This window comes from Anomaloglossus baeobatrachus, chromosome 7, assembly GCF_048569485.1.
Source record: "Anomaloglossus baeobatrachus isolate aAnoBae1 chromosome 7, aAnoBae1.hap1, whole genome shotgun sequence".
Classification (NCBI taxonomy): domain Eukaryota; kingdom Metazoa; phylum Chordata; class Amphibia; order Anura; family Aromobatidae; genus Anomaloglossus; species Anomaloglossus baeobatrachus.
In genome coordinates, this window is record NC_134359.1 from 61,305,134 (window position 1) to 61,318,772 (window position 13,639).

The window sequence follows — 13,639 nt, forward strand, 5'->3', positions numbered from 1 at the left end:
GACCAGAATGGGACATTTAACAAGTTGTGGAACGAATTGTATGCATTGCAATGATTTCCTATGGGAAATCTTGCTTTGCTGAATGAGTAACTTGGTTTACAAGCACAGTCCCAGAACGGATTGATCTCCTAAACCAAGGTTCCACTGTACTTTGAGAGGTGCAGTTTTTAGACTAGTGTCACTTTTTGGGTATTTCTATCACCTAGGCCTCAGTCACTTCAAATGCGATGTGGTCCCTTAAAAAAAAAAAACTGGCTTTGTAAATTTTGTTGGAAAAATGAGAAATTGGTAAGAAAAAAAAAAAGAAAACATCCCTCTCTCAAAAATGGTGCTGATGTAAAGCAGACATGTGGGAAGTTAGTAAACTATTTTGTATGACATAACTCTGGTTTAAGGGCATAAAAGCTCAAAGTTTGGAAATTGCGAAACCTCCATTTTTTTTTCACAAACAAAAATTATCCTAAATTTACCACTATCATGAAGTACAATATGCAAAAAAACAACAACAAAAAATCTCAGAATCACTGGGATCCGTTGAAGCATTGAAGCGTTCCAGAGTTGTTACCTCGAAGTGATACTGGTCAGATTTCTAAAATTTGGCTTGGTCATTAAGGTGAAAATTAGCTCCGTCACTAAGGAGTTAACAGAGGATCCACTAGTCACAATCTGCGAGGTCACAGCTGACCCTCTCTCTGCAAAGACCGTTAGACTATTCAATATAAAAAATTGTTTAAAAGAACTGAAGTCCTCAGTGGTTGAATGGTATATTTTTCTTATCTCAACCACTGAGGACTTCAGTTCTTTTAAACAATTTTTTATCTCTACTGGCTAACACGGTACAAAGATATATTTTACCTGTATCAATATAAATATATAGAGTCAAGGGGTCTGCCCATTGTGGCCATGTACCGTATTTTTCAGACTATAAGACGCTCCCCCCCCCCCCAAATGTTGTGGGAAAGTGGGGGGGGGATGCGTCTTAGTCTGAATGGAGGGCTGCGGGGAATGAGGGTGCTGCGGTGGAGCGGGTCATCGGGGGCACGAGTAGGCTGCAGCATCGCCTGCCGTGACCACGTGGGCCCGCTCATTACATATACACGCCCATCCTCCCGCCCATCATCTCTCAGCGCTGACAGGTGGGCGGGATGATGGGCGGGGGGTGCGCGCATACTAAACAGCCAGCCCGCATGATCACCCCTGGCAACTACAGCCTGGAGCGATCATGTGCAGCTGTATTCACTGCCCCCCGCGCATCATCATCAGTGCGGGGGGCAGTGAATCAGTACACTCACCGTTCCCCTGCAGCATCGCGAACTCCTCCTGTCTGCCGGCCGCGCTGTGTGTGGAGACTAGCGGTGCTCACAGCGATGAGGTCATCGCTGTGCGCACGTGTCCACACAGCCGCGCCAGCGCAGACAGGATGACATTGCGATGCTGCAGGGATCGTGGCTGGCTCCACACAGCGCTGCCAACACAGACGGGAGGAGGAGCAATGCTGCGTGGAGCGAGGAAAGGGGAGTATAAATATTTTATTATTTTTTTTTGTGTGTGCCACAGGATGATGGCGTACATCAGCAGAAAGATGGCGTACATCAGCAGGATGATGGCGTACATCAGCAGAAAGATGGCGTACATCAGCAGAAAGATGGCGTACATCAGCAGAAAGATGGCGTACATCAGCAGAAAGATGGCGTACATCAGCAGAAAGATGGCGTACATCAGCAGAAAGATGGCGTACATCAGCAGAAAGATGGCGTACATCAGCAGAAAGATGGCGTACATCAGCAGAAAGATGGCGTACATCAGCAGAAAGATGGCGTACATCAGCAGAAAGATGGCGTACATCAGCAGAAAGATGGCGTACATCAGCAGAAAGATGGCGTACATCAGCAGAAAGATGGCGTACATCAGCAGAAAGATGGCGTACATCAGCAGAAAGATGGCGTACATCAGCAGAAAGATGGCGTACATCAGCAGAAAGATGGCGTACATCAGCAGAAAGATGGCGTACATCAGCAGAAAGATGGCGTACATCAGCAGAAAGATGGCGTACATCAGCAGAATGATGGCGTACATCAGCAGAATGATGGCGTACATCAGCAGAATGATGGCGTAGACCCCGATTACAGCAATGTGTCACTTTCTAGGCTTCTTGCCGCAGTTTTTTTTTTGTTTTATTAAAAACGGTTTTATCTGCTGTAGATCTTCCAGTTCTCTGAATGCTGAGCTTTATATATCCCCACCCACATCACTGATTAGCAGCTTTTTGTGTACACAGTGTGCATAGGTAGAAAGCTGCCTGGTGGGGTGGGGGGGTTGTGTTGGATTACCCGGCAGCAGGTTCACCAGCTGTCTACGGACACTACACTAAGTGAGGCCCCTTTCACACATCCGTTTTTTGCCATCAGTTACAATCTGTCGAAATGTGAAAAATAGGATCCAGTGCGGATCTGTTTTTTTCTCAATGACTTGCATTAGCAATGGATGGCCTCACGTTAAATCCGTCATACGACAGATCCATGAACAAATGTGACTGAGAACCTCTATAGTAATGTTTTGTGTGTGTCGAAAAAATGGACAGCGACGAATCAGTCGCCATCCGTCGTTTGTTGTAATGGAAGCCTATGGGTGCAGGATCCGTCAAATGACGGATCTGTCGTCGGATTCCATCTTTTTTTTTTATAACCAGGCATGCCCAGAAGTGTTGTAAAATCACTGCTGGTCAGGGTTAAAAAAAAAAAAAAAAAAAAGTATGACTGATCCGTTTTTTTTTTTGTTTTTTTGGTTTTTTTTTACAGGATCCGTCACAACAGTGTTACCACAATCTGCGACATATCCATTGCAACAGTCACAAAACGGATTGTGACTGATGCAAAAAAAAAAAACAAATTGATGTGTGAAAGAGGACTGACAGGAAATCAGGATCTTTCTCTACATTATGCTGCTCTCAGATTAGGTAACAAATAACCTGGTGACAGATTGCCCTTAGAGGTCATGATATGGGGAAGAAAGAAAAAACAAAACATTTAAAATAAAAGCCCGACTCAAACAATAGGTCATTTTCTGATTATAGCTTCCCTTTAAAACTTCCTTTAAAGGGAACCTGTCAGCAGAAATATCGTCCAAAACCTAAAAGCTTCCCCCTCTGCAGCTCCTGGGCTGCATTCTAGAAAGGTCCCTGATATTATTGTGCCCCATGTGAAACCAAAATAAAGACTTTATAAAGTGGTACCTTTTTGTATTCAGATACTGTAAATGTGACACGGGGGCGGGCTTTCTGGCGTCCGTTATTCATGTATGCCGCCCCCCATCGCTCCTTTCCATAGCTGATGCACCGCCCACTGCCCCAGCCATCCCCGCGCATGCCCAGTGCCAGTCTCACGGGACTGAGCAGTGTGACCGCTGGTGATGTGTGCGCAGGCAAGTGATTATGGGCGGGGCTGTGATTGTTATCAGCAAGTACCCGCCCATAATCTCGTGAGCGCGCAAACCTCACCAGCGGTCACACTGTGCTCATGGTAGATGCTAGACTGTATGGGCTGCTTCCAGGGATGACGTCCCTTTTGTCACGTGATAGTATTTTGAACACACCCCTATCACATGACAAAAGGGACGTCATCCCATACTTGCTGATAACAATCACAGCCCCGCCCATAATCACTTGCCTGCGCACACATCACCAGCGGTCACACTGCTCAGTCCCGTGAGACTGGCACTGGGCATGCGCGGGGATGGCTGGAGCAGTGGGCGGTGCATCAGCTATGGAAAGGAGCGATGGGGGGGTGGCATACAGGAATAACGGATGCCAGAAAGCCCGCCCCCCATGTCACATTTACAGTATCTGAATACAAAAAGGTACCACAATAATAACAGGGACCTTTCTAGAATGCAGCCCAGGAGCTGCAGAGGGGGAATCTTTTAGGTTTTGGGCGAAATTTCTGCTGACAGGTTCCCTTTAAAATTTTGCACAAAATAAATTAAAAGAGTTGATGAGATATTCGCTAGACTGATCCAGCAGTAGGGATTGCCAGTATGCAAGAGATTCACAATGTTCTGTGCTCAGAACTCTGTTACAAAAGACTACTTCAGATGAACTTCTGTGACCCTTATTGAGCAAGGGAACAGGGGTCCTTAAGTCACCTGCATGACTAAAGGTGTAGAGCACATGCATAACCACTAGTGATGAGTGAGCACTACCATGCTCTAGTCTAGTAATGAGGACCCGAGTATAATGGAAGTCAAAGGGTAACTCGAGCGATTTTCAAGGAACATTTCCCGACAAATGCTCAAGTTCCCCCATTAAACGGAACCAAACATCAGGATTTTCGTGTATAAGGTGCAGCCAGTGCAGTACTGGCACTATCAGGCACAGGCTGTACATACCATTAGTGGGCAGCTCGGGTGTGTAGGCTGTGAAATCCAAGTTTATAAAGTTTGAAAATGCATCCTCTTTGCACCTCTGCTGCTAATGTCCGGGCAGGTTATGCACGTGGATTCCCGCCCCCCACCGCCTGTTCCTCCCTCCCTCCCGCTGTATGTAAATTTCTACTCTTCTGTTACACGGCGTCGGAGTTAGCACCTGCGCATAGCACTCATCTCCGGCGCCATGTTTCTGAAGCCGACAGTATTATTGTGCATGAGAGGGCAGCGCATGCTCATTACGAGTACAGAGCATGGTAGCGCTCACTCATCACCAATTACCACCACTGCATTCACCATATTGCGGTTGGCTATACACATACTAACCCATTAATTATTCAGGGGACAACCTTTCACCTGATCTGTGAGGCCCGGGGGTCAAACCTCAGAAATCAGCAATCCTGTGTATAGGTAAAAAGTTTTGATTTTTGAAAGGGAGAAAAAAAAAAAAACGCCTTTAGCCCCTTCATCACCTGGCGTTTTCCCCTCCCCTTCTTCCAAGAGCCATAACTTATTTTTCAGTCAATATAGCAATATGAGTGACAAATTGTATTTTTGAATGACACCATTCATTCTGTCACATACTGTAGTGGAAGACAGGAAAAAAAAAATTCAACTATGGTGAAATTACAAACAAAGTGCAATTCCATGATGGTTTTGATGGGTTTTTATTTGCCATCTTCATTTAATGGTAAATTTGACCAGGCAGCATGATTCCTCAGGTCAGTACAGGTTTGTAGATACCAAACATGTATAAATTTATTTAATTGGGAAAAAAAGAAAAAAAAAAAATTGCGCTGTTGCCATTTTCCGAGACCTGTAATGTTCTCATTCTGGGCATCAGTAACAGCTTATTTTCTTGGGACTTGAGCTGGCTTTTTTTTTTTTTTTACTGATACCAGTTTTGAGTAGACACTATGTTTTGATCACTTCTTATTGCAATGCTGTGGCGACCCCAAAAAACACGTAGTTCTGGCGTTTTGATTTTTTTCTTATTATGCCCTTTACCGAACTGATTAATTTATTTTAGATTTTGATAGATTGGGCATTCCTGAAAGTGGCGATACCAAATGCATATTTTTTTGTTTTATTTTCAATGGGGCAAAAAGGGGGTGATTCAAATTTTTTTTTTTTATTAACACTTATTGAATTTACTGGTGCTTTTAAGGGGACTTGAAGCTGACACTGTTTGATCATTCTGTTCAAATTATTTTAACCTCTTTCCTCATTTTTCTGCCCACATAGCCACATGGGGACTATCTTTGCAGGACGAGCTTTAGTTCTGAATTACATTGTCTGACAAAATGGATTATGTACTAGAAAACAGGAGATAAATTGAAGCTACGATCATCTAATAACTTAATCTGTACAGAAAATCTATGTGCTATGAAGCTCAGCCACAGGCTGTCCTTCACAGGAGCACAGTCATGGCACCCACAGGAGCAACTTTCCTGCTACCGTGCCAACCCCATTGACAACCCCCAATCGCGTTATGAGGAGGTTCGTGGGGCAAGAACCCTCAATAGCGCACTCTTCAGATCTGGCACCTTAAAATGCCACTGTCAAAGACTGGCAGCAACATTTAATGGGAGAGATCTGAGCTCAGCTCCAATCCAGATGTTTAACACATCCAGGTATGGTGCAGGCTCAGCTCCTGACCCTGTCCCACACATGGGGACCTGACATACGCTGTACATGTACGGTGAATGCTGAGAAGTGGTTAATCTAGCCCCACAGCTAAGTTTCCCCATCCCCCCCAAATCAGTTTAGTTGCTTTCCCTTGAATTCCTCCATCTCCAGGGCATACTTTGTACGATTCGAAGCCCAGAACTGAACTGCATATACCAGATGAGACCACATTAATGATTTATAAACTGATATTATATCCTTTTCCTTTAACTTCATGCTTCAATACATAATACCCCGCTGGCCTCAGAAGCAGCCAAATGACATTGCATGATTTTTTTAAGCCTATGATGTACTATTATAACCTGATCTTTGTCTATATGTCACATTTGCCAAGTGGACATCCAAACACTGTGTCCAAGCCGCCTAGAAGTGGCTTGAAAGCTAGCCAAGCAGAAAATCGTCCAGAGTGAATTATTGTGGGTAACACATTGTGTTCACGCATTTCATATGTAGGTTTACAGCTCTTCATTCTGCTGGAAGACTTATAAAACAGAGCACATTTAGATTTTTTCCATTGATGTCACTGCCGTTTCTTGTAGGCATCAGAAGAATAAAATATTTGGCAGCATAAGCCTGGTTTATCGCATAGCAGCAAACAAGCATTGGGTGACCACCACTACAAGCCTTGTGTGCTGCAGCTGTACATGAATCTGTTTCCTATAGATGATGTAATGCTATCATCAGCCAATCACCTTCTCTCGTCACTGCAGAGGGCTGGAGGACGCCCCTTCTGACATGAATGCTGTTACATGGTAATGAGGAGACTACTTATAATCTGGAAGGATCTTTATAAACCTAAAGCTTCTAATGCACGTGTTTACTGGGCCAAACATCAAGTTACATATACATGGTTATCAAGTATCCGCCTTATTACTGGGATTGGCAGCTCCACTTCTGGCCCTCTTGTGTACATCACAGGAGAGGGAATCCAATAGACATAACAGAAGGCTACCACAGCCTACATGAATCTGGTCAGCCAACCCCCTTCACCAGAAATAGAGCTTCTGAGCCTCAACACAAGGCACATGTTCCTGGCAAAATTCAACTATAAGCACAAGTTACTTTATAAAGCTCATTTTTGTATGTTTTGGGGGGCTGGACAAACCCTTAAAGTTTATTTTATATTAAAGAATAGTGAATCGCTTCAAAAAGGACCCTGGTTTAGTAGTCACATCAGTGGCCATTAGAAGGAGGCCATATAAACCGCCTGCTACCCACTGGAAACCCCTCTCTGATTTGTAGGCCTGGCACCATCATTTTGGTGTCATGCATCTCATTGCGTTGGGCATACAAATCACAAAAATTAGTCCCCGGAATCTAGAAGAGCGGGGGGCGGTTTGCAGGACTGTTGAGTGGTGGCCATGGACCTGCAAATCAAGATCCTCATTACTCTCACCATGATGCGCATATCCCGGTTTCACATTTCCACAATCCATACTCATTAGAACACCCAGCCCGATTGACAGGGTGCTAGACCTGAACTAACTCCCTCCTATAAGCCTATCATACAGTTATCACAGGTCAGAAGACTCGGCTGTTGGGCTGGGTCATCTGATCTGAGCATGGTCCGTGTTTTACTAAAGTGTTAAACTAGTCTAATACTATTGACAAACTCTGACTGATGGGTCACAATAAAAGTCCAGCCACAATTTAAACTGAACGATAACGTCTTAAAAGGGAACCTGTAACCACTTTTTTGGCGTATAAGCTGTGGCCGCCACCACCGGGCTCTTATATACAGCATTCTAACATGCCGTATATAAGAGCCCAGGCCGGGGGTATAACAGAAAAAAACCTTTATATTACTTACCTAACGGTCGCGCGGTTGGCCATATGAGCATCTTTGTTCTCCGGTGCTGCCTCTTTGGGTCATCTTCGTCCTCCTTCTCTAGCCGCGGTGCATGACGCGTCCGACGTCATCCACAATTGCCGGCATTCAGGCGTCATGCACACAGGCTTCAGAAGAAAGACGAAGATGGCCGAAAGAGGCGGCGCCGGCACCAGAGAACGGAGACGCCCATATGGCCCACCACACGACCGTTAGGTAAGTATTATAAAATGTTTATGTTCTCACAGCGGCCCGGGCTCTTATATACAGCATGTTAGAATGCTGTATATAAGAGCCCGGTGGTGGTGGCCGCAGCTTATAGGCCAAAAAAGTGGTGACAGGTTCCCTTTAAACCTTAATTTAATGGGGTTGTTCAGGCATAGGTATTGGATGGTCTACCTACAGGACAGGTGGCGGAGGCCAGCTGGGTGTCAGACCCTCACCAGTCTGCAACTAAACCTATCCTGTAGAAAGGCAATTAAATACATATGATCAGACAAGTCCCTTAAGACTTGAGAAAATCCATTTACAGCTTCCTTCAGTTTATTTAAATTTCCAAACACTTGGAAAAAAAAAACTTAATACATTTCAAGTGTCTTTTGGTGGAGGGGACTGGGGGAACGATTACTATAATTAATTTTCAAGCCCTATAGTATAGTAAAACTGGAGAAAAATACAAGAAAAAAAAAATGGCCACCAAGATGTCATGACCTGAACGTTTCAAAATGAAGTCTCCAACCCCAAGAATGTCAAAAATGACTAAATATTTCACTGTAGACAGAGACTCAGAATCCAGCGATATTTCACTTACTGAGCTGTTTACTGTCATTTTGATAAAATCAATGATTTCTCTGCTGCAGATGTAGCAGTTCTATAGAGCTCATGAACATGCTGGACTACCTGGCAGCACGCCAAGTAGTCATCTAATGATAATCTACTGCTGATTAAACAGTGACTAAACGACACTGAGCAGCTCAATAAGTGAAACACCACTGGAATCAGGATCTCTGCCCCTACATTATGTAACTCAGATTAGGTGGCAAAAACCTGGTGACAGATTACCTTTAACACATTAAGATAACACCTATTTGACTAAAAACACTGGTAATAAAGCCACAAAAATGCAACAAATTTCTGCATGTAATATTAGCCTAAAGTGTTTTTTCCATCCAATGCAATGAGGTAATATATACATATACAACCTGCGGCTGTTGGGGAGTGCTGAGAGCTGAGGTTTGACAACAGCTGAAGTGCAGGTTGCAGACACCTGTGATTATTACAGTCAGCTGTTTCAGGTAGCCCAATATAGGCTGGAAAGTCAATGTGACTTAGCACTAACTGTCTTGTGGCCAAATATCGCTGCATGACTATTACATCGCAGAAAGTAAAAGGGCTCAAATGGTAAGCCACAAGGTACCACGACAAGCAAAGTGCAAAAAATCCACTCGTTTTGAAACAAAGCAAATCAGAAAGATGCATAACATTTATCTCAAAGACTGCAACACTACAAGTCTCAGCAGGATTACTGCAGAAGGATAGTAAGCAGACTCCATTACTGAGAGGTGACAAAGCCCAAGACCACTACAGGCATCCGGATACCAGAGAACAATAGAGGTGAGGGGCAACAATGCCCATATTAGAAAGTTGCATAACTTCACACTGGTCTAAGGGACTGTGACACTACAAGTCTCCGCAGGACCATAGAAAGACACGATTACTGTATATATTGGATGGAGAGGGGGCGGTAAATCACAAAACCACTACAACAGTCTGGGCTGATATCAGGGACAGAGGTGAGGGGCAACAATCCCCATACTAGAAAGTCACATAACTTTGCTCTATCAACATAACGTTGCTCTGACACGACAAGTCTCAGCAGGATTTCTGCAGGACCATAGAAAGCAGACGCACAGTTACTGTGTATGCAGATAGGTGCCGAAGTGCAAGGCCACTCCAGGCAGACTGGGCCGACAGTAAAGAACAGTAGAGGGTCAACAATGCCTATATTTGAAAGTTGCACAACTTCATATTGCTCTGAGGGACTGTGACGCTACAAGTCTCAGAAGGACCATAATAGGCAGACACCATAACTTTATCGATGGAGAAAGGATAGTGAATTCCAATACCACTACAGGCAGTCTGGGCTGATACCAGGGAACAGTAGACAGGCAAGGGGCAAAACTGCCCATATTAGACAGTTGCATAACTTCACATTGCTCAGACGGACTGTGATACTACAAGTCTCAGGAGGATTTCTGCAGCAGACGCACAGTTACTGTGTATACTGAGAACCGCAGAAACCCAAAGCCACTACAGGCAGCCTGGGCTGATACCAGAGAACAGTAGACAGATGAGGAGCAAAAATGCCCATACTAGAAAGTTGTATAACATCATTGTTCTGTGGGACTATGACACTACAAGTCTCAGCAGGACTACAGTAGGCAGACACCTTAACTGTGTATATTGGATGGAGGAGTGGTGTTAAGTCACAAAACCACTAAAGGCAACCTTGGCTGACACCAGGGAACAATAGACAGATGAGGGGTGCCCATAATAGAAAGTAGCATAACGCTGCACTATCAACACAATGTTGCTCTGACACTACAAGTCTCAGCAGGATTTCTGCAGGACCACAGGAGGCAGACACCATAACTATGATTATTGGATGGAGGAGGGGTGGTGAATCCCAAAACCACTATAGTGAGCCTGGGGTGATACCAGGGAACAGTAGACAGGTGAGTGATAAAAATATCACTACTAGAAAGTCACATGGCTTCATACTGCTGAGGGACGGTGACATTACAAGTCTCAGCAGGAGCACAGTAGGCAGACACCATAACTGTGTATTTGATGTAGGAGGGGTGTTAAATCCCCAAACCACTACAGGCAACCTGGGCTAACACCAGGGAACAATAAACAGATGAGGGGTGCCCATATTAGAAAGTCACATAACTCAGGGTCGGTGACACTACAAATCTCAGCAGAACCACAGTAGGCAGACATGAATATATCGGATGGCGGACGGGTGGTGAATCCTAAGAGCACTACAGGCAGCCTGGGCTGATACCAGGGAACAGTAAGCAGGTGAGGGATTAAAATACCCATACTAGAAAGTCACATACCTTCACATTGCTCTGAGGGACTATGACACTACAAGTCTCAGCAGGACCACAGTAGGCAGACATGTGAATATCGGATGCGTGGTGAATCCTAAGATCACTACAAGCAACCTGGGCTGATACCAGGGAACAATAGACAGGTGAGGGGTGCCCATATTAGAAAGTAGCATAACGTTGCACTAACACCACAATGTTGGTCTGACACTACAAGTCTCAGCAGGATTTCTGCAGGACCATAGGAGGCAGACACCATAACTGAATATTACATGGAGGAGGGGCGGTGAATCCCAAAACCACTACAGTGAGCCTGGGCTGATACCAGGGAACAGTAGACAGGTGAGTGATGAAAATACCCATACTAGAAAGTCACATGACTTCATACTGCTCTGAGGGACGGTGACATTACAAGTCTCAGCAGGAGCACAGTAGGCAGACACCATAACTGTGTATATTTGATGTGGAAGGGGTGTTAAATCCCAAAACCACTACAGGCAACCTGGGCAGACAGCAGGGAACAATAAACAGATGAGGTGTGCCCATATTAGAAAGATCACATAACATTGCGCTATCAACACAACATTGCTCTGACACTACAAGTCTCAGCAGGATTTCTGCAGGACCAAGAGAGGCAGGTCCCATAACTATGATTATTGGATGGAGGAGGGGCGGTGAATCCCAAAACCACTACAGGCAACCTGGGCAGACAGCAGGGAACAACAGATGAGGGGTGCCCATATTAGAAAGTCACATAACTCAGACGGTGACACTACAAATCTCAGCAGAACCACAGTAGGCAGACAGTTGAATATTGGATGGCGGGGGGGGGGGGGTGGTGAATGCTAAGAGCACTACAGGCAGCCTGGGCTGATACCAGGGAACAGTAGACAGGTGAGGGATGAAAATACCCATACTAGAAAGTCACATGACTTCATATTGCACATCTGGAGGTGAGGTGGTGAATCTCATGAGCCATGCAAGCAGCATGGGCTGATACCAGAGAGCAGATGACAGTCTGCAGCAGAGGTGACATTGTGCGCTATGCACAAGGTGACAGCCCCTGCTGCAGGTCCCGGTATGAGCCGGTGCCGGCCGTCCCCGTGTGCGGCCCCTCCCCAGTCACCCCGGTTCCCGGGAGGGGTCGGTGCCGGTGCTGGGGACCCCCTCCGGAGCCGGCCACCAGGGAGGAGGAGCGGTGGAGGCTGAGCCGGGAGGTGGAGGGTGGGGGGTTCAGGAGGACATCTGCCCTGCCTCCCTCCCCCTCGGGGGGTTGTCTGTGCTCCAGCCGCGGCTCATTCCTTACCGCTCCGCCGCCGTCCTCCAGCACCGAGCCTGCAGCCGGGCGGCACGACGAGCTGACGGCGGCGCGTCCTACCCACAATGGGCGGCACCTGCACTGAGAAGTGGGTGGCCGTTCCTCCGGAGCAGACACAGGAAGTATCGCTTCTTGTGCCCTTTATTTTGGTGCCTTTTAGTGTCCTGTGCCCCCGGCCTGTGCCCGGGGTCCGTGCCCGCGGGAGGGGGAGGCGGACGGCGAGGCCCGGGCGGCCGCCGCGCTCTGAGGCCTGTGGGGCCTAGTCCTTACCTGGCCGCCGCCGCCTTGGTCGCTCTCGTCACTGCTGTTGCCGTGCTGCAGATACTCGCTCTGCCCGTCCACCTCCATGGCGGCCATTTCTTCCCTCTTAACGGGCTGTTCCGGAGCTGAAGAGACACAAAACGAGGGAATCAAGCGCCATGACTGCAGCCGGCGGGGTTCCCCTCCTCCTCCCTCCGTCTCCGCCGCTTCCCTCCCTCACACTCCCTCCCCAGTGCGCGCTACAGAGTCTTCGCGCTCTTTTTTTTTTTTTTTTCCTCCGTCGTCACTCAAAAAGACGTGCGGGCGGCAGTTTTTTTGGTTACGTACCGGTCATTGTGTTTGTGGCAGGATATTAGAGGAGGAAGGAAAGAAAAAAAAAAACCTGTACAATCCACAAGACGAAAGCCACCAGGCCCGGGCGGGCGCGCTGCGCAGGCCGCGGTCGCTTTATTAGACGCGTAACATGATTAGAGTATAATAATCACAGGCGCGCTGCGGACGGAGAGAACCAGGCGCGTTTTTTTTTTTTTCCTATTTTGATTGACGGTGCGGGAAACACAAAAGGTGGGGCTTGCAGCCAGTACGGGGGACGTGTGACGTCAGACGTACGGAAGACCCGCCTCTCTTCCTGAACGTCATTGGTCTAAGAGAGGTGGGTGCACGACGACTATTGGTAAAAACGGTTGTCAGTCATTTGAGGGGATTTTTTTTCTTTTCCTTGAGACGACGCCGGCTTCCTGTGAGGCTTGCGTGACGTGCGCGCCCCTTGTGTTTACTATCGCAGACAATGAGAGCGGCGCACGGGAGCGCGCCTGGCGGTAGACTCCGGGGCCTGCGCTCTAGGCTGAGCCAGGACTGGGCCTGCGCGCTCCCGCCCGCCCACGTGCCCGAGCTCAGGGCCTGCAGGCAGCGCCGCGCGTTTCACCGCCACGATTACTGTGCGATTAACCATCGATACAATCTGTCTCCCCTCACAAAATGGGCGCCATGCCCTCAGCTCGCCTCATCTGT

General features: G+C 46.9%; 1 protein-coding gene across 2 annotated transcripts in view; it reads right to left on the reverse strand.

Moving 5' to 3' along the window:
- Positions 1-13,202, reverse strand: part of SP3 (Sp3 transcription factor) — a 55,578-nt gene extending 42,376 nt beyond the window's left edge. For both annotated transcript variants that reach the window (XM_075317349.1, XM_075317348.1), the window contains exons 1-2: positions 12,956-13,202; positions 12,638-12,753 (exon numbers count right to left, since the gene is read on the reverse strand). In XM_075317349.1, the coding sequence (XP_075173464.1) occupies positions 12,638-12,753; positions 12,956-12,962 (123 nt within the window). In that variant the 5' untranslated portion in view covers positions 12,963-13,202. The remainder of the gene's footprint in view (positions 1-12,637; positions 12,754-12,955) is intronic.
- Positions 13,203-13,639: the final 437 nt, after the last annotated feature.